Source organism: Perca flavescens, chromosome 5 (assembly GCF_004354835.1).
Source record: "Perca flavescens isolate YP-PL-M2 chromosome 5, PFLA_1.0, whole genome shotgun sequence".
NCBI lineage: Eukaryota > Metazoa > Chordata > Actinopteri > Perciformes > Percidae > Perca > Perca flavescens.
The window spans coordinates 29797393-29822653 of record NC_041335.1 but is presented as its reverse complement, the minus strand read 5'-3'; the positions used below and the strand labels follow the sequence as shown (position 1 = coordinate 29822653).

General features: G+C 40.1%; 1 protein-coding gene across 1 annotated transcript in view; it reads right to left on the bottom strand.

Moving 5' to 3' along the window:
* Positions 1-801: 801 nt before the first annotated feature.
* Positions 802-25261, bottom strand: part of dapk1 (death-associated protein kinase 1) — an 88687-nt gene continuing 64227 nt past the window's right edge. The window contains exons 18-26 of the mRNA XM_028577358.1: positions 22525-22623; positions 18188-18265; positions 15317-15533; positions 11459-11644; positions 10686-10883; positions 9900-10038; positions 9424-9544; positions 8027-8215; positions 802-6256 (exon numbers count right to left, since the gene is read on the bottom strand). Coding sequence (XP_028433159.1) covers positions 4961-6256; positions 8027-8215; positions 9424-9544; positions 9900-10038; positions 10686-10883; positions 11459-11644; positions 15317-15533; positions 18188-18265; positions 22525-22623 — 2523 coding nt within the window. The 3' untranslated portion in view covers positions 802-4960. The remainder of the gene's footprint in view (positions 6257-8026; positions 8216-9423; positions 9545-9899; positions 10039-10685; positions 10884-11458; positions 11645-15316; positions 15534-18187; positions 18266-22524; positions 22624-25261) is intronic.

Genomic DNA, 25261 nt, shown 5'->3' with positions numbered 1-25261 from the left:
TTTTAGATTTGGGAATCTCAAGAGAGATGTGATTATTTTGGTAATGTCTACCCAAAAAATACAAATTGAGTTTACTTTATGCGACAAATTCAAATTATTTGCTTAAATAAGTGAAAAAAGAAAATGTCAGTAGGCTAAATAAAGATTCCTGTTTCAAGAGAATGACACTAGTTTGTAAAAACAAAAGACACAAAATAACAAACTGCACTGAGAACAAGGGAAATGATAAAGAAATCAAATAATTTACACCAACTGACTTGTTAAAATGAATGAATAATGCTGAATCAATTAAACTGCTCCATGTAAGAACGTTTAAAAAAAAAATTCTATAATACACTGTATTTATTAAATCATTAACAAATTAAGATTAGTTGACGAGGAATACATTTCTTTAAATCTCATCAGCACATGATTAGGGGGTTGTCCCTCATCCCTCACCCTCTCCAATCCCTGGAGGAAGAAGTGGTTCCCAACATTTTTTGGCTTTTGACTTCCAGACTTTTGTCACCAGTTGTTTTGTTTTAACAACTTTTAGATTATTCAGTAATTTGGAAGGAAATATATTTAATAAGTAAATATTAGAGGAATGTTTAAAAATGTGTGGTAGAAATAGGCTTTTTATCATCTCGGGACCTCCACGGGTTGAGAACCACTGCTGTAACGTCATCATTCATTTGTCACCTTAACTTGTTTATACTAATGTCTAAAATCGATAAAGTAATGATTGTCTGCTACTACGCTAACTCAGGAAACTTTAAAATATCTAACTGTATGTCTTCAATCAGGACAGAGACGATGGCATTAGGTAAAGAATTTATTATAAAATGTTTTACACTATAAAGTGTCAGAAGTACTAATAACATGGCATTCCAAGACATGCTAAAAGAATGTAACATAAATAGCGACAAAAAGACAATGTGTGCAATGTGGCGATTGGACCAGAATATCTGAAAAGGGGGAAATATTATATAGAGTTCCTCTTTCCTCATCAGACAAAAACAGACACCACTTCTTACGGTCAGAACCACCAGGGGGGGGAAAAAAGACACCAAATGGAGACAAGGTTGATAATAATATAGTGATTCCCAGCTTTTACAAAAACATAATATTCGCTTCCCTTTCTGAAACATCATTTCTCAGATTGTATACTGTACAAGGCAATAATAAGAGGAATTAAAGCTGCAAGCAGCGATGATCGCGCCCTCGCACCTCCCCGCACGCCGAGGGAACTGGCGGGACATCGGTCGGCGTGGCCGTGCATTTCCGCGACCGTCGGACACCGGGCAGAGTGCCGGGCGCTGGAAAGGATGTTATTCACTACGTGGCGTTAGACAACACGCACTAAACATGCACTATGTCGCTCTATATCAAATTTAACCTCCACAAATGCATATTTTTTGTAAATCGGATGATGTTTGTCACAAAAGGCTGACTTCCTGTTGCCAGTAGGCGGCTCTATGACTATGACTAAATATTTCTTTAGATCGTGCTGACCAATTTGGAAGTCAATGGGGTTAAATCTGTAGGAGTAGGTCGAAGTACCGCCCCCGGAAATGAGAAAAAACTTCCAAAAATGGCACAGTCAATTCAAAATGTCTTCTTTTGGGTTTAGGGGATGGCTTTTCTAAGTCTAGAGGTGATACGTGTGCCTTCCGAATTTTGTACATCTAGGTGAAACGTACCGTGGGAGATACTAAAATTTTGTAGGGGGTCATACCGAGCAAATTTGACCGCCCCAGCCCGAGACCCCTGTCAGATGTGAATTTCTGCTACTTCTAATACGCGTGCAAAGTTTTATAACTTTCCGAGCAACTTAAGCCCCTTAATTGTGATTCATTTGGCTTAAGAAAAAGAAAAAGAAGAAGAAGAAGAAGAAGAAGCAGAAGAAGAAGAAGAAGAAGAAGAAGAAACAGAGCAATTTCATTAGGGCCTTCGCTGACCGACGCAGTCGGTACTCGGCCCTAATGAACGAGTGTGTTTTAGGCACACAACATTGGCAAACTTCAACAAAAGCTTCGGTTAAAATAAGAACAAAACATTACATAACATTAGGTTTCCGACTAGTTTGCGTTGAGAGTTTTATCACCACATCTTTGATTTGTTTTTAGATTTTTACGAGAGACGAGCAGTACATTCATTTTTTGTTGAAATTGGAATCAACATTTTGGGCCAAAAAAGTGAACAGAAAAATGAAGATGAAGTTGAGGGGAGGGAGGGGGGGGGGGAGTATTTACATCACAGCTGGAAGTTTTGCTGTGTGGATTGGCAAGTTCAGGTCGAGACAAAAACAGTGAGAGAGGAACAGCATTTAAAGTTGTATGTCTGCGAACAGATGGTAACACTGGGGAAGTAAAGCCAACAGGAAATACTGCACTCTGGCACATTAGCTCATGGTTTTTTCTATCAAACTGATAAAAGGCCTACAAAAGTCTAGCTTTTTAGGAATGAAAGACTCTTCCAAACATCAACACATGAAAAATGTCTGGATCCAAAAATTATAAAACACCAGCTGACACAAAAAAGGACATTTCTGCCATCATCAGCCTTTTGGCCTTTTAAAGCTAACACTACGAACTTCATGCCATTTTTCCTTCGCTTTTGCTGACCGAGCCGGGCTGCAGCTTCATGATATAAAAAGACTAAAGCGAAAGAAGAAGTGAAGCCGCGCATGGTCGACCGACACTGACAGCGATACCGAGAGAAGCTCAAATTTAGCTCGACAGAAGCTGCGTGGATGCCGCTGTGTACAAATCTGACACTGTGGACAGCAACGTGATTGTTGACGTCACTAATGGAGAAAACTCGTTGAAGAAGCATCAAAAAAAAAAAAAAGTGCAGCGTCAGGTGCGTTTACTGGATCTAATAAATTACCTTTAAGTTCAGTAGAACATGTTACAAATGAACTTTTCTTTACGTTTTTTTTTTTATCATTTTGGCGGCACTTTCTATTCAAAGTAAAGGGAGCTCTGCAGTATCAGTGCCAAGCTCCACCCGGTCTACCAAGATGATTTTTGACGTCTCTTAGGCTTGTGTGACCATCTACAGCAAATTCATTTTGGTGATGGAAGGATAAACATTCTTCAATATGACATTGTACTTTGGGAAAAAAAACTATTCGGTTTCTGTTAAAAATGGCTAAAGGTCCTTTTGTGTGAACTGAAAATGAGTAAATAGACTTTTAAGTAGAAACATTTATAGTTACACTTCATTTTACAGGTCCCATAGTTGGCTAAAATTTCAAAGAAAGGAACTGATGTGTGATTAATTCTGGTTATTATAAGAAAAATGCAGACTCCCATTACCATACTACATACTGTACTTATCCAAAGCAGGTTTTGAATGGAAAAGTGACGAGGAACTCAAAAATCAGTACGCAGACTAAAAAATATACACGATTTTTAAGTGTCAGGTAGACTTTTTGCTAATTCGCAGTTTGATTTACTTGTGACGCGGCATTTTTTATTTTATTTTTCTTTAAGTATTAAAATGGAAAAGCACATTGATTTCAAAACACAGTTGGCCTACACTGTACAAAGATTAGTATTATAACAATTAGTCGAGTAATCAATTAATCAAATCGACAGAGAATTAACCAGTTACATTTCTTTTTGATAATTTTAAAAGTCCCTGGTTCTAGCTTTGAAATATTTGCTGGCTTTCTTCTATGATACTAATCTTTGGGTTTTGGATGTTAATAAAATAACAATTTGATAAGTGCAGCTTTGACTCCTAACATAACGTACTTTACTCAAGCTGGTTTCTTTTACTTTTTCTAGTCATTAACATTTTAGCAGTTCTTTCCTGGAAATCCAAACAACAACAAACAAATAACTGTCTTGTAACATTGTCTCACCATAGTTACAGCGTAGTTAAAACTTCTTAGGGAATTTTCAGGACACGTAAAATATAGTGTCACCAAAAATGAATCAACAATGAAGAGATTTCTGTTGTTGGATTAATGAAGAAATAAAACTTTGGCAGGATAATCTGTATAAACCCAAATGCACCAATTAAACATGAATGACGTTGTTTCCCTTCAGAGCATCACATGAACTCCACACTGACTCTAATCCAATGTTTCATCTCAGGCTCGACTCGGATTTCAGCTTTCCGTTGGATTCTTTTTGCCAGTAAAATTACATTTTCAAAAAGCTTGTAACATGAGCCGAGCTTTTGTTTTCCTTTCTTCATCAACCTTTTTCCTGTCTGAAATGTAAGATAACCTATCCCATTTAAAGACTATAGACTTGATTACAATTATTTGTCCTATTAGTGTCAACAAGGCACAGTTCTTCATATGTTTGGAAATAACTACTGTTTGTTTATTAAATATAATAGCAAGACTAGTTGTGCTCTTTAGGGAGGTAGAAGGCCACAAAGGCAATCTGAAAAATGCCGTTTAGTTATTAAACACTAAGCTGAACGGCCCAAATGTCACGTCAGTAGAACAGAAGCAAGGAGGGGCAGATACTATTATATGTAACTGTGATGGATGGAGTGAGTTAAGATGGCAAGTCCTCAGTTTTTCATCTGGATATGAAAAAGGTCCAAACATGAGACTGCCATCTTTTTTAATCATTGCTTTATGTAGAGTTGATAGCTTTTAAAAATGTAGCTTTTCTGTAAGATGAGTGAGACTTAAGTGTGTAGTAGAGTTGGAGGGATATTAAAAAGCAGCACGACAAGATTCAGAACAGACTAAAAGCACAGGATTCCTCTTTGGAGCTCAGGGACATCGGCTCTTTCACAACATTCATAGTGGAAGAAAAGGTCAGCTGTACAGGTGTGGAGAGCACAAACACAACATCTGGTTCATACGCCAACTTAGTGGAGGGATTAAGGAGCGAGCAGCTGAACGATTGCACTTCATGTTCATTCACACACGAGTCCCGTTTCCGGGGAAATGTCACGTCAGACTATCTGACGTTTGGCGAAGGACAGAAAACCGACCCCGTTCAGTTCAGCGGGATACGACGGAGCTGATGGAGTTGTACGACGTGCCACCGTTGCAGGTGGGGGGGTAGCCGTTGGCGGCCCCTAACAGCGCTTCCATGTTGACCCTGAAAACAGGAGAAGCTTTGAGCAGGAAGTCGGCGGCGTCTCGGCGGCCGAGCTCCCTCAGTTTGGCCATCAGCACGCCCACCGTGCTGTCCGCTCGCCCGCTCCACTCCTGCAGCAGCGCCGCGGTTGGGCTGGGCTGCAGCACGGCCTCCTGGGAGTCCGGGTCCGTGTCCGGCTCAGGGGTGCCATTTGGAGTCCCGTTGCTGTGTTTGGCCACCAAGTCTGTGAGGCCGAGGTTCATAGCCAGCAGGCACCAGTCTTTCCCCAGAGCGTCTGGAGGGTCCAGCATGCGGCAGAGCTTCCTGCGAGCCAACAGGGGGACGTCCGATATGTGGATGTCCCTTCCCAGGGTCCCCTGCTGGTAAACTTCAGCACAGCCGAAAAACAGAATGCTGCTGAAGCTCTCTCGGTAGCCGCCCATGGTGTTAGTGAGAGAGGTCTCCCGCTGGACCTGGGCCCGGAAGAAATCTTTGGGTTGGTAGATCATGATGGGGGCGTGGTGCTCCCGCAGCTGCTGAGGACTCAGGTAGTATTTGGCTGTGAGCAGTCCGGGGAGCGTGGAGGCCAGCAGGTTCTCCGTTATACTGCAGATGGCGTCCAGCAGGGTGTAGCACTTGGCCCGCTCTGAGTCGTGCCCGCGCACCTGAATCTCCACCCCCTGGCCGTGGTTGACCAGCAGGATCATGGCCTCCACTCCGCCTTGGCTCACCTTGGCTCCGTTGGTCCACAGGTGGATATCGCCGTCGAAGTCCTCCCCGCCGTCCTCCTCCGGCTTCTGCTGGTGGCTCCAGCGACACAGGTTCACCTGCAGTTTGTGAAACAGGCCACAGGGAAAGGGGGTCAGGTGCTCCGCGGGGACGAAGCGCACCCCGCCGTAGAGCAGTGACTCCTCCTCCTCTTCTTCGGTCCAGGAGCGGTGGAGGCCGTTTGTCTTGATGAGGGCAGGAACGTCCACCATGGAGGGGTTGGTGGCGTCACGGGCGCAGACGTCCATGGCATCCAGGATCTGCAGCAGCTCGTCCACGTCACTCTCGGGAGCCAGAGCCTGCACCTCCTCCAGCCTGTAGCGCCCCCTGTAGTGGTGGATGGCCTTGGGCGTCTCCACGGAGAGCAGCTTGCCGAGGACGTTGCTGCAGAGCCAACGAGGCTCCAGCAGAACAACATCCTGCACCGTCTCACTCTGCATGATGTTGATCTATGGGAGGAGGGAGGACATGAAGGAGGAGGAAAGATGGTGAGAGAGTAAGAGGAAGAAAGGAAAGAAGGAGGAAGTTGACAGGAAAATATAAGTCAGAGAAGGTGAAAGAAAGAAATCAGAAGGAAATAGGTGTGAATAAAAAAAAAAAAAAAAAAAAAAAAAAAAAAAAAAAAGACATGTTGACAAAGATACAAAAGAAAATAGGATCCCCAAAAAAGGATGCAACGTTGCTTCAATCATAGTAAAACTAGGACATCCAGTGTGCCTAAAAACAACCTGAAAATACATAACAAAACACTTTTCAGACTCAGTATGGTTCCTCATTTGAGCGGAGTTATCTATCTATATAAATTGCAGGAACGTCTGTGGGTGTGGGTGTTAAGCGTGTATCTCTCGAACCGTTAGTCCGATGGATTTCAAACTTGACAGGTGTCTTGCTACGGGCACGAGTAAGTGCAGTGCCAAGTTTGACGTTGTTCGGATAAGAAACGCAAAAGATATTGTTAAATATATAGGTAAAAGAAGCACACATTGGCTTTTGCCGCTCTAACCACTCCCCCTCTCACACTGCATGCAAACACTGACTGAGCACCTGTTTGTGTCGTGACTCACTCTACACCGTCTCTCTCTCTCTCTCTCTCTCTGCACACACACACACACACACACACACACACACACACACACACACACACACACACACACACACACACACACACACACAGCTAAATCTGTAAATTAGTAGTAGGCCTACCGCCTCGGGCTTGGACCCCTCATACGACACGAGACAACACCATCTCTCTCTCTCTCTCTCTCTCTCGCGCACACACACACACACACACACACACACACACACACACACACACACACACACACACACCTAAATCTGTAAGTTAGTAGTAGGCCTACCGCCTCGGGCTTGGACCCTTCATACGACAACACCATCTCTCTCTCTCTCTCTCTCTCTCTCTCTCTCTCTCTCTCTCTTCTTGCGCGCGCGCACACACACACACACACACACACACACACACACACACACACACACACACACACACACACACACACACACACACACACACACACACACACACACGGTCCGGTTCTGGTGGTTGGTGAACGCAGATATGTGCTGTTTAGCGCTCATAACGGGCCTGGTGGGTAGCGCACTGCCATGAGTCCATGACGCTAATATCAGATTACTCCACATTTTCATTGAGATATTTTGTGATTACATCCTGAATCTGCAACGTTCTCTGTCAGCTAAATCTGTAAGTTAGTATTAGGGTATACAGGGGAGTTGCATTTGAAGTGGTTTGGGGTCCTTCTTTAAGTAATTTTGGGGTACAATTTGGTTTTGATGAATTCTACAAGCAGCAATACCACAGGCCAAGTTATCGCCCGTTCCAAACAGGCACCTTTTCAATGGGCACTGCACTAGTTTTGGTAAATAAACAGAGAAACAACATGTTCCTGCTGCAGAGCAATTATGAGTAATTGTTTACAGATTACAACGAAGGGTGCACCCTGGAGGTAGTCTGGTGAACGGACAATCAGCGGCTGGAGACAAGATTCGCTGAGTATATCAGACATAGAAAAACTTTGATTTAATCTCTGTGTGGGATTATTTTGGTTTATGTGTGAGCTCTAAAGTTTCGGAAGCTTATCACACTCAGCGAGTTGTTTTTCGCACTCCTAAAAGATTGTAATTATTCTCTTGTTTTCCTGCAGCTGCATACAGTCTGGGTTGAAGCTGATAAAACAAACACACACCTCCCCCATGCTGTGGAGCTGCAGGGCCAGCGTGCGGAGGTAATCCTGGCTGACCAGAGGGTTGATGTGCTCCTGGACGTCGCTGACAAACTGCTGCCATGACGTCAGCTGGTTGGGTCCGCTCAGTTTCCTCCAGGTCGGCAAGGTGGTCAGCAAGCGCTCCGACAGCAGCGTCATGGGACTACACCTCTGCAGCGATGGAAAAGCACGGGGCGGTGTATATTATAAGTGGATTCACTGTATGTTATCATTTCTTAAGATATATAACTAAACTGACAAATGAAGAAGAAAATGTTCCAGAAAATATTCCAGATAAGCACCTGAATTCAGTACTTTTGTATAAAAAAAAATTCTTGGCTGTAGAAATTGTGACACATATACTACTTAGGCCAGATTCACACTGGCTGCGTGGTGTGAGCGTGGCGTTTCTGTCGCGTGGCGGCTGCGTGCATTTTTCTACGTCTTTGCGCGCCAGAAACGTGTCCGATGCGGAGCTGCTGCTGCTGCTGCTAGCCTTGTCTGTACACATGTACGTTTCCCATTGATAAATATATACTGATTTGATTACAGCAAAGACAACGTCGGCAGTACTGACGGCAAAATAGGCTACAGAGTATTATATTATGTACTGTATTGACAGGTGCAATATTTGAAAATCGATAATTACTTATTATTATCTTTTTAAATTACATTTATATCTGCTTTTATGTCAAAACCTAGAGCCTTTCAAACATCAATATGTCATTTATTAATATGTATTTGTGTCAAAATGACATAAACATATTTTTGTATTCTATTTTACCTGGAAACGCTTCCAACACGCTTGCATGTCGCGTGAAAAATAGGCGTCGGTTCTATTTCTAGCATGCACGCGTTTTCGGCACGGCTCGAGCCACGCCTGAGACGTGCGTGTCACGCAGGCAGTGTGCAAGCTCTAACCTGTTAACATGGGAGCCGAAATTAAAACGGACACGCCACGCAGCTGACACGCTCACGCCACGCAGCCAGTGTGAAGCCGGCCTTAAATGTTTATTACATGTTTATTTTTTATACAAGAAAGCAGAGTACATCGTGGGAAAGTTTTTGGCTCCTTCAGACTTACTATGAATTAATAAAAACAAGATAATTAAGGACATTGTTGTTGCTTTCAACCACGTAAAGAGAGTATTTTCATACAAATACTGTCTGTTTTTGATTTATTAAATTGTACTGTATGCACATGCTTTCTGAATCTTTTAAAATACAAACACAAGTCAGGATAGTCAAAGTCGTAGGGAGAGAAAACAGGTGAGGAATAAAGTGTGTGTGTGTGTGTGTGTGTGTGTGTGTGTGTGTGTGTGTGTGTGTGTGTGTGTGTGTGTGTGTGTGTGTGTGTGTGTGCGCGTGGGCATGCTCACAGAGATGACGTTGGCACGAAGCTCCTGCAGGTGACTCCTCAGCAGCTTCACGTCTTTGGAGTTTGAGGCTCCGGCATCCATCACAAACAATTTGTCACTGATCTGCAGGTCTACCCCAAACCTGAAAACAAAGAAACACACATTTTAAAAACTTAAATCTCTTTACAGGAGTACTGAGATGTATACCAAGGACCATCCCTGTCATCAAACATTGTCAAACAAGTGTAAATGCCATCAACAACATTAATCACAGCAGCATTCTATTCATGTAATTTCAGCAACTATGGTGTCTTATTTTGTTTTCCATAGCAACGATTGCTGAGGCCCATGGATACTGTAGTATTAACTTGACATAGCAAGAAGACTTGCTTTAAGTCAGTTTATTACAGAACCATTTGCCTCTGTCAGATCTTAATAATAAAATGAAAAAATAAAATAAATAATAGCAAAATAATCTACATATCCCTCTTGTGTACCTGTTCCTGACTTCCTTAAGCAGCACTTTCTCCTTGTCGTAGGTGAACTCTCCAGAGAAAGCTCTTGGGACGTCAGCGAGGTCGGCGTGCGTCGCAACCAGGACCACGGTGAGAGGCTGCTGGATCCGACCTCCGAAAGCTGGAAAAAAGTTTTTTTCTAGTTTTTACAATAGTTTATATACAAACACAAAACAATATGACAACAGCCAGAAGATTCTACGTATTCCTACACAAAGCTAATGTAAGTTCAATGGCTTTTCAATCTCTTTCAAGGTATTGTTTAGTGACATGTAATGACTCAAAGTTGCCACGTTTTCTAGGAAGACCAACATGATGAAAATTAACATTTCACAAAGGCCATGATCTTTACTGATGAAAGTCTCTGTTAAGGCCAGTAACGTTGTAGCCCAAAGACTGTCAGGTAAAAACGTAAATCCCTTTACAGGAGTACTGAGCTATATGAAGGATTTGTATTTTAAAAAGACACATTTTCTCAACAGCAATCTATTACTGAGGTTATTCTCAAGTCCAGTTAAACGCACTAATACAACCAAGATAATAATTTGTGTTTTGCTCAAATGCTTTTTTTCATATATATTTTTTAACCTGAGTTGCATTACAATCACTTTTTTCCCTGTACGTAAATTGGTAATAACCTCTAATATTTAAGTGTATTTTAGGATAATAAGGATATATTTTTTTATATTCGATTGTCCATTTATCCACTAATGCAGTCATGAATATGACATATAATGGTCACATCCTTCTCGCCCTCCCTGTCCTTACCGATGTTGTCCTGTGGCAGGTTGAGGGCCTTCAGCAGGTTCAGCCAGTAGGTGATGTGTCCCAGCTGGGTCTCGTACGACTCCTCCAGGCTGAACAGGACCAGGTGGATCGCTGTCGCGTCGTTGGCTGCAAAGTAGTCGTAGGAGCAGTAATAGACCGGGTTCCCCGAAAACTCCCACACGCTGAACTCTCCCACACCTACACAAAGGGAAATAAGTGACATGAGCAGTCTATTAATATTGTATTGCACTGAGTGTTTTTACTTTTAATACTGTAAGTACATTTTCCTGATTATACTTGCTTATACTTTCACTTAAAGTCAAACAAGTTAACATTTTACTTAAGTCAGGGGTGTCAAACTCAATTTCACTAAGAGCCACACTGGAAAATAAGAATCATATCGAGGGCCAGATTTTATAGACATGCTTTTATTTGAGAAAAAAGTCAAAGATCTTTGACTGTATTACTGCATGTCTCAGTTACAGTTTGGTCCTAAAAAATTAAACTAAAAAGTTCCTCATTGCAAAAAGCAACAACAAAAGTGAAAAAAGCGACAAAAGACGTCAGAAAAAGCAGCGAAGAACGTTGGAAAAAGCGCAATATAAAAAAAATCAACATCGACATCGTGATGGGCCAAAATTGAATGGGAACCTAAATTGATTTGCAGGCCTGATCAAAGTCTGCGAGGGGCCGAATTTAGCCTGCAGGCCTCCAGTTTGACACCTGTGACTTAAGTAAAGGATCTGAATACTTCTTCCACCACTGGTTCTCACCATGGATGTTGCTGTGCTGGATGTCGATGGCCTTTGTGGCCTGTTCGTCAGCTGAGGACAGAGCGTTGTGGACGGGGGAGAAGACCTCCAGGACACCTTTGGTCAGGCTGGGCTCGAACATCATGCTGCGACTCCGCACGCTCACGTTCTCACAGCCAGGGTACAAGTTGGTTATACTCGCCGACACTAAACACAGAGGAAGAGGGGATGAAAACGTTTGCAATGTCTGCAGGGTCAGATTTAGATATATTTAGATTTCAACTTGGATTTATACATCTTTTATTTTGTTTCTAAATCAAATTCTACAAAAGTGTGAAAAAGTATCATCATTTAAAGTTAAATGCCTTTTTTTTTTATAGAGTTTTGCATCTGCTGTTTCAGTGGATCGATTTTGTGTCTCATTGTCTAAATGCTCTTTTGAAAGCATGTTCAAATATAAAAAATTATATTTAAAATCTGTAAAAACAATACTTATTAAAAAATTTCTAAAAGCCAGAAGGAGGATGTTTCATTATTTTAGGAGAACCTTGACACAGATGACTGGAGCACTACTATATAACTTAAAATGGGGAAACAGCTTCTAGTTACAACCTAAGGAAAAAGTTGCTTAGATGTGTCATCAATTCTCAACTGATCAAATATATAACGTCAGAGCAAATGTTTTACAAATTTCAATTGTAATTGTTTGTGTTAATACTTGAATGTTGAAATATTTCAGATTGTTATTATCTGTAAAAAGAACAAAGTGAGCTCAAGTCTTCATGACTCCAACTCTCTACTAGAATAGTACAGTAATAGATCTGCATCCAGTCTTATTTTTCACCTAATCATTGCACACTTGCAAACACATGGGGGTGCTATTTTATTGCAAATAAATCCACTATGCAGACATATTTGGATTGTATTCATAGTCTGTAGGACCACACCTACAGTGTGTTTTATATGGTCTTGAACTACAGTAAAACAACGACAACTAAACATCGTTTTTGCTGCAGTTCTGTATTTGTTTAGGTCAATACTGCCTCATTTTGACATAAGCACACTGTTTTGTAACCTGTCTTTATACAAAGTTAATAATTTTGTGAAAGGTTTCTGAGTCCAGCATGAGGAATTTCTGCAGATGGATTTTGACATGAGTTTTGTTTTTATTTTATTTTTTATTGCAGCCAGTTGATGATCTCAGTCCTAACCAATCAGCCAAAAAGAACACATGCTTGAGTAGTTTCAGGCAACTGAATAGTCAGGCAAACACAGTAAAATGACAGCTGCAAAGCATCAAATGCCAAAATGTTAACTGGAATCCAGGCCTCTCACTTGTTGTTTTGAGATACCTTTCTACTTGAGCAACAAAAAGGATGAGAAAAATGTTAGGGTATATGAAAAATGGACTTGATGCCATATTGATTTTCTGGTGTTAGGTCAGGCAGCCTTTTTTTAATAATAGCAGCTGTTGTAGGTTTGGACTTCAGGGATGCAAAGGTGCTCATATGTCTGTGTCAACACCTTTCCTGTTTATGACAGGACTGAGTGTCTTACAAAAAAGGGCAATTTATAAGAACCTCAAGCTGTATTCACAATATCTCTTCAATGTTCAGTGCTGTTTTACATATTACTAAAGTGAAAGAATAAAAGAAGATCCGTCTCTCTCAATTGAAGCATTAACAACCTGAAAGGTCAGAAATCAATGCGGAGTGCAGAACACGTTCAGGTGTTTTGTGGCCAACAGTATCATAAAGTTACAGATATTGACACTAGACAAAAGTAAATATGCATTTACGGTGCCACAGTTCGACTTGATGCTTGATCTAAATGAACGACACAAATGGACATCATGACGGCTACTTGTTCCCTCTCTGCTTCTTTGTGTTTCACTGTGGACTCTTGTCACGTATCGCTGCAGATATAACACAGAGTCAATAAAGGCCGTTACTGAATTCAGCTAGAATTGAAAGAACGAGAAAAAAAAAGCTTTCTCAACCCCTCTGCAGCTCTCACAGAGGCTGCAGATTTCCAGATAGTATAGAGGATGGGATCGGTAACACAATACAGCTCACGTAACTGACCATTATCTGAGCGAGCATCACGTCTGTCTGGGAGGTAATGGCCCTGAGCGCCGCAAAATAGAGCGGTTTAAGGAAACACAATGGCATGCGTGTGTGTGTGTGTGTGTGTGTGTGAGGGAGGGCAGATGGAGCGCAAATTCAGAGAGACTGAAGACAAAGTGTGTGTAAGAGTGTTTTGTTCACTACACTGAACACGTCAGGGAGTCAACTTCACAAAAAAGCTTTTCTAAAGACGAGGAGTAGTAAAGAAGGATCAACTCTTTCTACTTTAAGATTCCAGTTAGGGTTATTGGAGTAGTGGGTTAACACTAGGTTAAGCAGGGCAATGTTTCTAGTTTGATCAAGTGGACTTGTGTAATGTGTTTTTCAAATGTGGAACCTTTTTAGCATCTTTCAAATTTGTCTTTTTGTTTGTATAAGAATGAGACATCCTGGTGAAAATGGGTGCTTTCTATATTTTGCTTTCAGTCCATTCATTTCCGTGTCAGATCCGTGAACATGGGGAAGTAGGTTACTAGCATGTCACCCACGCTTCTATCTTTTATTGATACTCTCCCCAGTTATAAATTCTACACAGAAATCCTACATATCTACACATAAAGCCTACACACAGGGGCTCTAAACTGGATGGCAAACAGAAGACAATTATTGGAAATACTATGGAGCTAATTCTAAAATTTAACAGTTTGGTATTCTGCAAGCCTTCTTAAATGTAACCACTCATGTAGACAATTTAAAAAAGAACTGCAAACCACTTACAATATAAGTCAACTGAATGCTATATTTAACTTCTCAAAAGTTTTGACCAGGCTGGGGTTGGCCTATAAATGATATCATATACGTGATAAACTCTGTAAGATAAATGGAAAATTAACAGCCTTTAGAGACTTTTCTTTACCTTTTGTACTGAGTTGGCACACTTGAGTTGGCTTGGCCCTTTATTATTGCTGTGTGTATTAGGCCTTTGTAGACAATGTTACAAATCAATGAGAATGTCTGATTTTAAAGCAATGGATTTTTCACATAATTCATTATTTAGATTAATCAAAAACATCAGATTTAGTCCATAAACAGTTTTTTTCTGTGGAAGTCTGTACATTACCATGCATAATTTTTCAATATTGTGACATACATATACATACACTACACAATGATAGAAGAACATCTGCCCTCCCTAATCCAAACCAAAAGTGCCTGCACGGCTCTGCTTTTTACATGGGGACATGGAGACGCGCATGGGGAGGGGCTGTGTGTGTGCGTGCTCGTGTGTGTGTGTGCTTCGCTCATTGTAAACTAACCAATCAGCGCGCAGCTCATCTAAATATTCATGAGCAAGGGAGATAAGATAAGGAAGAAAACCTTGTTTCGTTCTCGGGCTATTTCACAGTGTTGCATTAGTGCGCATAGAACAGCACCCGGGCCATTTTCAGCCCAACCAATGTTACATACCCTATTCGGAGACCCTAAGGAACAGTGTGAAATACCCTATATAATCATTCTATCACCCACTTAAGGATGGAAGAACATCATCATCAGCACCAGTTTGCCAAGATTTTTCCGGGTAAATTTTGGTGGAATTTGTCTTTGGTGGATAAATACGCCTACCATATGTCATGATGAACAATGAATGTCTGAAAAGGAGAACAAGCATTAAATGAACACTGTTGCTATGCACTGAATATTACGGAAAATGAATTATCCTGGCCTGTTTTTTAGGCAGAATAAATCACTCTGGTCCTCGGCAGGTAAAAGCTTAAACTTGTGAGGGATTATCTCAGCTTCGTCTGTCACCTACCAGCGGGTTTCGAGTTGATGGGGGAGTTGGGATGGCGGGTTGTATTGGTCATGCGTGTCCTCTTCCTCCTGAAGAAGCTGCGCAGGATGCCACATTTCAAAGACTCCAGCAGGGTGCTCTTCCCTGCTCCGGAGTTTCCGAACAGCTTCAGCTTTATCCTGGGCTGGACGGTCTGAGTGGGCCTCAGCTGCTGGATGTAGCTCAGTTTGTGGTTGTCCTGACCCCCCCACCCCCAAAAAAGGGAATCATTAGAAACCACTGACAGTTCAGGTTACATTGAAATCACGTTTATCTACTGTATGACATGGACTCCGACATATTTTCATTTCAAGGAGCCCCAAAAATCAAAATGACAGACTTCAATTTATCAGATTATGTTCCACATACTGTATCTTCTTTTGAGAAAAATCCAAACACAACAGACATAGTAGCACTTGCAGAACAAATTGTGTTTCATATTTTTACACCAAAACCAAAAAATGAGCTTAAATGTGTAGGGCATAGAGGAACAGCGACACAAGCAAGTCACGTGTTGAGTGGTTGATGTTGTTGTTCTTAATGCCTTGTAGCTGAGAATGTGTCTAGTGTTGTGCTTCACCAAAGTGAATTATTCTTCGTTTTGTTGTCCTCCTAATATTATTTATCCAACCACTTGTCTAACAAAGTTGAACTGTGTAAAACAGGGGTCTTCAACGTTTTTTTTTAAGCCAAGGACCCCTTAACTGAAAGTGATACGAGCAGGAACCCCCTACTACATATATTGTATAAAATTGAGTTGCATAATAAACTGGGCCTACAATAACGTGTAGGGCGGCCTAAAGCCTTTACACATACCTTTTTATGGGGCCCTACAATACTAAGCTATTCAAATATTTGTTTACATATTCATATATCATAATGTTTTAATGTCGAACACACAGTGAATCCATAAGCTTAACTGATGGCTACCATAGTGGCTACCTTACAGGCCAGTAAGCGTATTTTTACGATATATCTTTGGTAATATGTTGGATTCATGTTGATGTTTTCAGACATATTTTAAATTTTTTGGGATAAAAACTTTAAAAGTATTAAACAATAATTTGGCGGCCCCCCTGCAATGACTCTGAGGACCCCTTATTGAAGATCACTGCTGTAAAAGAATAAAGCACGCTGTACACTCAGATATGTAAACAACGAAAGCCATTTTTTTTGTAATTCTGCCAATTCAACAGTGTTAACATATAAGACACTTTTTTTGTAACCATCCAACAGATGAGTCATGTAACAGAAGTGGCTTCAAAGACTGTGAGTGGTTGTGTGGGATATGAAAGCCCCCCCTACTCCCACCAGGGTCATGTTAATACATTCAATAAATAAAGTTCAATACGTTTCAACGAGTGTGATTCACATCCGAGCAGAATACAACTTATCTATATATTCTCTTTAGAAGTTAGAGGACGAGAAGTTTGGGTTTTTTTCTTCCTCGCTGGGTTCTTGGGAAGTCAAAACTGGCATCAATGTGCCAAAGAGTCTTAAATTAGCCCAGCATATGCAGAGGATGACTGTTTTCACAGTTGCTGCTGTCATGTTTTCACGCTGTGCACTGAATCTCAGCAGGTTTTCTGGAAAAATGTATGAGAGGAGAAGTTGGTAACATTTAGCTTTAGGACTGTGTTCTAGTGGTGTGACTCGAGTCAGAATGGGCAGACTGGAATGAACACCTGGTGCAAACAGAAAAGCTTAATGTCATGTAATTAGGAGTTTTGAGTCCTGTCTTGTTGAAGTGCCTTTCAGCAAGACACTGAAGCCCAACCATTTCATGTAATATACTTTAAAGGGATAGTCTGGATATTTTGATGTGAAAACTCAGAAGGTACTCCGTCTATTACCGGCAGTAGAGAGCAGTTGGCGTGTCCCCAGTTTGGAGAAACAGAGCCGGAGTACTGACACGGATGTAAAGCTGTGGACGGGGGCAGCAGCTAAAGGTATTTTAGCCACCTTAAAAAAACTATTTATCAGTTTAAGTGTACGCTATATATATATATATATATATATATATATATATATATATATACTGCTTTACCTTGCTGTCAGACATTTTAAAGGGTTAGCTTGGATTCACCAAAAGTCACACAGGAACACAAACAAACTAACCGATCGAGGCAGCGGTAGACCAGCAACTCCCGTATTCTGTGAGGTAAAATTACTCTTTTTGTCAAAGGAGTCTGGTGGCTTCGAAGAGATCAAAGGTGGATATAACGGCTTCAGTTTCCCGTCGAAAAGGGCCATCTGACAGCAAGGTGAAGCGGTGAAAATATTCTAAATATAGTGTACACTTAAACCGATACTGATCTTTTTAGGTGGCTAAAATACGTTTAGCTACAGCCCGAAATATCCCTTCTATATGGTTTGAGTTCTGTTGTGTTGAAGTGCCTCTGAGCAAGACACTGAAGCCCAACCAGTTCATTCAATATACTTTTAGTCAGTCAAAAGGCTAAAATGTAACAAGTAAAAATACACAAAGCATTATAAAGTTTTGAAGCTAATTTCTAAAGTTCTATAAGCTTGTGTTATTGTCAAAAACAGTACCTCAAAACATAGATGAGTAGTATTTGTTTATTGTTTTTGAAGAGAAAAAAACTTTCAGCTACTGTATCATTTCTATAATCTTTTCTACCTGTATGTTAGGTAAAGTGCTGCTACAAAATGTCTAAAAATGCTGAAATCTAACACCTTACTGTTGCATACGTCTCTCTCCACACCTCTGCACTGAAATAAACCAAGTGTGATGAGTGTTTGTGAAACCAACCGTCAAATCTTTTCTTTCCCCCCTTATTAGATTTAAATAATAAACCATTTATTGAAAGGCTTAGTTGTGTCGTATTTTACCTTTTTAAGCTTTCCCAACAGAGAAACAATGAGTTCATGTTGATCAGTATGAGCCAAATCTTCTGCTGTCTTTCCATCCTGAGAGAGAAAAAGAAAGGGACAAATAAATGCATGAGAAATCTTGAGCAAACAGATAATCCCTTACATTTTATTAGTTTGTTGTGAATGTACGCTCAAGTGTTTCTAATACAAATCTTTGTTGACATTTCATTTAGGAAGCCTAATATCTCAGAGCTTTTTAGTCTTGTCATTTTTAGAACAAGGAATCACACTGCACTTCCATACGTTAATAATAATAATAATAATTATAGAAACATCTAACTGTATTGTATGGTATGATGTTTGTTGATCAGGCCAAACACACAAACACAGTTTTGACATGATTATGGTTCAAGCAGGGTGTTGTGTGTGAACTGCATAGCATGCGAGATTCAAGCAGCTTTGCCAAATTATGAGAAGAGAGTGATCACTTATTTTTCAAAGAGAGACAACCAGAAGAGGGTCAGGCTGACTATTCTGTTCTGCCTTTTCAGAGTCCATTTTTAACCACTTCTGTGAGATGTTTATTGTTGTAGAGGACAAGAATAATTTCCTGTGCTACCTGGATATTTTGCCTAAAGTGACATCACTTGAGGCAAATTTCTCCACAACACCAGTAAAAATACTTTCATGTGCAGAATCTGTGAAATATCTTTTCATGCAGTTGATTTCAGTAGTTTAACTTCAGCTGCAGAGTTCAGCGTGCACACGCACGCACGTACGCACATGCGCGCACACACGCACGCACCTACGCACATGCGCGCACACACACACACACACACACACACACACACACACACACACACACACACACAAATATGTGCACTCTTTTCCACTCTACAACTGCCCTAATTTGTTATTCTCTCTCAACACAGAAAAAATAAAATCCCAACAATTTTCATGTCTCTTTTGGTAATGCAGCCATCTGTCACCGTCCGGCTCTGGCTGCTGCTCCACAGGGAAATCTGCTCGACAGCCTGAAACGCCCACCGAACGCTTCCTACTTCTGCGGACCATTACAGCAAAGGATGTTCAACTGGGTTTGTTATGAAAAGATATTAATTACAGATTGTTTTATCTAGAAGAAACAACCAAGAATATCATTTTCTAACTTCATTCTCTTCTTAGTTTTAGTATTTCTTTGGCTCTGTGCTCTCTGATAAGGTCACATAATATTATATGGGCACAACAACACTGACCTTTAAGTTGTTTGGATCAGCTAAATGTCAGAAATGTAAATGAAGTGCAGCTCAAAGCACGAGTCCACGGAGTGTGATTTAAATGTGAGTCATTTTATGGGGCTCGCTCTTACAGATGGCAGGGTGTTACGACTATTACTATCAGTACTTAGCAGTACTTACATCTTGCCAGTACTGGCAGATGATGTGAACGACTGGTGTTATGTTGGCCACAAAATGAATATTAGAATATTAGATCATCTAGTATCTCTGATTTAGATTAAATTGAATTCAATATGTTTATGATGTGATTATATACAAGGCAGAGCAAAAGGGCAAGATGAGAGAAGCATGATTACATACAACAGAGGCTGAAAATTTAATTCAAACTCACAATGCTAGCTCACCCTACTGAGTCACAAATGTGTTGTTTCAGTACTCAATGACAGAGAAAATTATAGAAATTGAGCCTTGAGCTTGTCCTCCCAAAGCTGCTCCACAAAAACACGCTGACCGCAGGCCACTGGATGATGAATAATACATCTCTATATGTGCTATTTCCAGATTAAAAATGCATAGCACATCAGCTGCCATACAATATTAACAGGTAGAGAATGCAGAGAGAGAGAAAGAAACCTCAGTGTGGGACATCTGGCACTGGAGCCTTTAAAAAAATAAATAAAACGCCTTTCAATAAACTGATTATCTAAATAAAAGCAGACAAAAAGTATATTTGCTCACCAGATTAAAGGGAAATAGTGCCTTAACCACAATTAAATGACAAGGAAATCAACTCTTTACATTACATTACATGTTATTTAGCTGACGCTTTGATCCAAAGCAACTTACAATTGCTATATATGTCAGAGGTTGCACGCCTCTGGAGCAACTAGGGGTTAAGTGGCTTGCTCAGGGACACATTGGTTGATGTATCACAGTGGGAATCAAACCCAGATCTCCCACACCAAAGGTATGTGTCATATCCACTGCGCCATGCGAAAAAATATATAAAAAAAAAAAAAAAAAAAAAAATGATTGAAGTGTGATTTTTGCGAGGATCTGTTCCAAAGAAAGATTTTTTTCTTTAGTCTGTAGGATACAATTTGTAGGCTGGGATGTATCTGCAGCACCACAAAACTTATTTTTTGGATATTAAACTAGTCCATATTGCGATTTCGATAAAATTGCAATTAATTGTGCAGCCCTACTAAAAACTGAATCGGCAGTTAATGAATCTAACTGCATAAACACTGAATTTCATTTCATTCATGACACTAATAAAGAAAAGGTATGTAATGTGGATTGATCAGATATCATTATGGGTAGGACTAGTTCATTGGTCAGATACCATTATCTGACCAATCTACCTTACATACTGACGGCGTTTAAGTAATTAATTCAATTATTTTATATATAGGGGAAGTGATAAAACAAAAAAACAATCTATTTGCTCTTTGAACATGGGTAAAATGAACCCATGTTTCGGGGCTACAGGAGAAATATCAGCTGACAGAGTGGAGGTTATAAACACCAGGAGGAGCAAAGTGTTTCATGTACAGCATCTAAAATCATTGGACAGGAACTACTCCTACCCATACTCAGAGGTCAAACACACTCGTATCCAGAGGAAATGAGTGAACCTCGTCTCTGACTCCTCGTAGCAACTCTGCTCTCTATTTGATCCTGAACCGTTTGATAAAAGCTCTGACAGCCTGCGGCTGTCGGAGCCTCAACACTTCACCTGCTGTTCAGACTCTGCTGAAACAACTCAATAAAGTCATAAAATGGAAGAGTTTGCTTTAGGACTCTTGACACAACCTCTGCATAAACACTCACTTGTTTTTCATGACTGCATTTACTACTTCATTGTACATTATAATAAACATGAGAATGAGAATAAAGGAGAAATCTATGGTACATTTAGTTTATGTGAATTCATGTAAAATTGACTGAAATATAAAGACACATACTTAGTGCAGTGGATGGACTGAATTTAAAATATACATTCTTAATATTTTTGTCCTGAAAGAAATTTTGGTTACCCTTTATTTTACAGGTCCATCATTTCTTAATTATTGCTCAATAATTTTCTAGAAATAACTGCAATTTGGGTACTAATTATAGGAAGGGGGGGGGGGGGGGGACAATGCCTCTGATTGATTAATTAATTCAAACGTATTACTGCAAGTCTTTTAGTCAGTGCACAGCAGTAAAGGATAAAATGAATGAATAGCAAATGTATTTATTTATTTAGCTTTGAGACTCCAATGTTTCTAAAGATACCAAATATTCTTGGCTGAATTACACAAAATTTCGAATAAAAAAATAAACAAACCGTTTTTATTTGATGTAATGGTGCAGCTATAAAAACGGACAACTTGGGTTTGAATATTTCAAAACTATGAGCCACTAATGTACTCAGAGGAAAAAACTGTTTTGTCAAAACTTTGAAACTACTTAAAGGGAAATTTGGGATTAGAGAGGTTAAGTCAATTTCAAAAATAAAAAGTAAGGAAACCCATTCAGATTTTTAAGCTTTAAACCCACAGAGGCAGAGATTGTAGAAAAGAAAGGTGGTGCCGCTCAGTATCAAGAGGGCCCTGCTAATAATGAATTCCTGCAGATTAAATCCAGTTTAAGTCAAAAAGCTTCCATCAGCTTTTCTACTTTTATTAAGTGTAAAAAGTGAGCAGTGACTCTGTAGTGATGCAGGACACTAACAACTCACCAACAAATGAGCCATTATTTGGAGAAATAGAGACAGAGATGTTTTCAGTTTGTATGAGCTATGTCAGGTAAGTTGTTCATTTCATTCAACCATGGTCAAAGCTCTCAGAAGATTCATATGATAAAATCTATCATGGAGGCAAATCCTCTCTATGTACTAATGTATTCAGCTCTACTGAGAGCAGCAGGGTTCAAATAAAAAAAAAAGCTTATACAGCGTAATTAATCAAAATGACAAAACGCTGGACTGGATTTTTACTGTAATTGTTTTCACAGTTGCCCGCAGTGCCTGAGAAAAATTCTCCTCATAACGCATTATGACATATGTTTAGCTCCTGTTTTCTGCGAAGTGAAGGAAACCAGTGAAAAGAAGAAAGCTGTGCAGTGACTTACATTGGTGACGGCGTCAATGTTGGCTCCAGCAAGGCAGAGATGGCGGACAACCTCAAGGCTCCCGTTGTTCGCAGCCATGTGGAGGGGAGTTCTGCCATACTGGATAAAGAGTAAAAAATAGGAATAATTTTTGGTTTGACATCTACGAAAAACTGCAAAGACTGTAATTGGCTACATTGTAGAATATGTTTTGTTAAGTTTCATATCAAGTGGGAAATGGATAAAGATCCCACAGGATGAGGCATGGCTGTATCTATTAGATACAGGGGAGCTCAGCTCAGTCAACCTCTGTTAATAATTATAAAAAGGCTTAAACCCTGTCTGACCCGAGTCTTAATCTCACCTGCAAAATCTTTATTTTTTATTATTTAACTTTTTTGTGTTATTGATTCTTGATTTTATTGTGCAAAATAAACAAATACAAGAATTATCTGGTCCACCTTATATAATCAAAAATGGATGCAAAAGCTGAAGTTATACTGTCTGCACCCACATAGTATACATTTTGTTATCTGCCCATGTCTGTGAAAGTGTGACAGATGTGTTCAAGCGTTTGTCGGCTTGGACAAATTCGTATCTTTGTGAACATGAGTAGACAATGACATTTATGTCACAGAGACCCTGACAGACGCAGAGAGTACAACTTGTGCTTCAAGGTAAAGTCACATTACATTTTCGTTAACTGAAATTGCCCAGCATTTGGCTAGGAAAAGTTGAAATGGGAGGCAGAGTGAATATTCGTAGGACAAAAATGTAATATGACTGTGCCTTTACTTAACCTGCTGCTACATCTTGTGTTACGGCCTCTGTTTGACTGGTAGAAAGGTGCTCCGGTGGGGGTTATGGTAAATAAAACTTGTAATCAGAGCAGGAGCACTGTGTTGTGTTCACAATGCACTCTGTAGTTTCCATAATAATAGTAATAATCGCTAAACATCGCTATTTTTGACCACAATATAGTCTATAGTAAACTCCAAATACAGACACACCTCTATAAAAGTTTTCTGTGCCAGAAGACCAAAGAAAGGCGTTGGAAAATATCAATACCCTCCACAGAATACGCTTGTTGGAAGGCAGCGTTACAATCAATTCCTTTTTGTCACAACTTAAAACAAGAAGGCTTTCATCCAGTTTTATTCTGCTGTAAACAGAACAGGAGACATTTTAAAATTTCACCCTCCTCATTTTCCTCCCTAGTGTCTGCAGCAGACAGTGAAGACAAATCCAGGCACAGACTCGGCAATGTGTGATATGCTGCTTCAGAAAACAAAACAAAAATAAGCAGAAGCTGAAAATAATGAATAAATCTAAAACATATCTGGCAGTGCTGTCTGCTTCTGATGCACATCACTTCCCTGAACTATTCTGGGGAAAAGAATATTCTGTTCCGAGGGCTACCAGCGTTGAAGAAAAGCAATCCTGTCACAGAACACATTAAAAAGGATGCCGTCAAAATAGAAGAAGAAGAAGAAGAAGATTTATTTATTTATATTAGGACAAGTGAAAAGGCAGAAACATTTGTGGGATGTCGTACCTGACAGAGAGGCAAATATAGATGGGCTCTTCAGTCAAATATTAACTAGGTACTGTACATGAGAACTCCCTTAAAAGGACCAGTTCACCCAAATAAGAAATAAAGCTGCTTATATCAGAATAGAGACCATTTTCAGTGCAAAAAATGCTCACAGATTTTCAACGTGAGCTCAAATCAGTTCTGAATTTTAACTACTACTACAGTAAATAGACCTTCACTAAATATTTTTATAAGCAATATACTGAATGCAGGGTTTATGAGGCCACTCAAGATTAGAATGGATCACACAGCAAAAATCCTCAGGCTGCATGTATTTACAGAGATCCCTTTAATCTCTTTAATATGTTTGCTTTCTATGTTTGTTTATCCATCTGTTTGGCCTGTAGTTAGCTCTAGTTTAGCCTGGATGGAACAGCTAACACTACATGGCCAAAAGGACCATGTTAAAACCATGTTTCTAAACCAGTGGCATTAATCTGCAGCTATAAAAGCCTGCAATCTTTTAGGAAGGCTTTCCACTAGATGTTGGAAAATGGCTGCAGGGATTTGCTCCTATTCAGCCAAAAGAGTCAGCATTCCAGTTCATCCCAAAGGTGTTGGATGGGATTGAGGTAGGGCTGGGACGATTCGTCGACGTCATCGATTATGTAAATGCCACATTGACACAAATAATTTGCATCGACTTAACTGTCTATGCGTGTATTAATCTAAAAATAACATGGGTGCCTCCAGCAACACACAAGGTATGGATACTTTGCAAGTTCAACAACACATTGAGAAAAAGGCTCCCACAGTCTTCTAAAAGTGTGTAAAGTATTTTACTCTTAATGCCAACAACAACAACAACAACGTGGTAGTCTGTAGACTTTGTAAAATGATCCCCGAGTCAGGATAACCGCAGCTCACCTATGCCTCTCCAGCTTCTCCCGTAGCTCACCGTATACAGTATGTCCTGCACTGACTTGAGTGTGAGGTAAACTGTGCTGTGTCTCCCCCATATGTAGCACTGTCTTCAATAATTGCGCAACCAGGCCAGATTGTTTCCGATATCTCACGAGTCCTTTATAACATCAATTGTAACGGCCCATGTATTAAAAAATTGTCAGGTTTAAATCGGGCTCGGGCTCATAATTCCCTTAGAAAGGAGAAAGAAAAAATTCCACTTTTGTTTACTGTTTTTTTATTTTTAAGTTTTTTATTTGT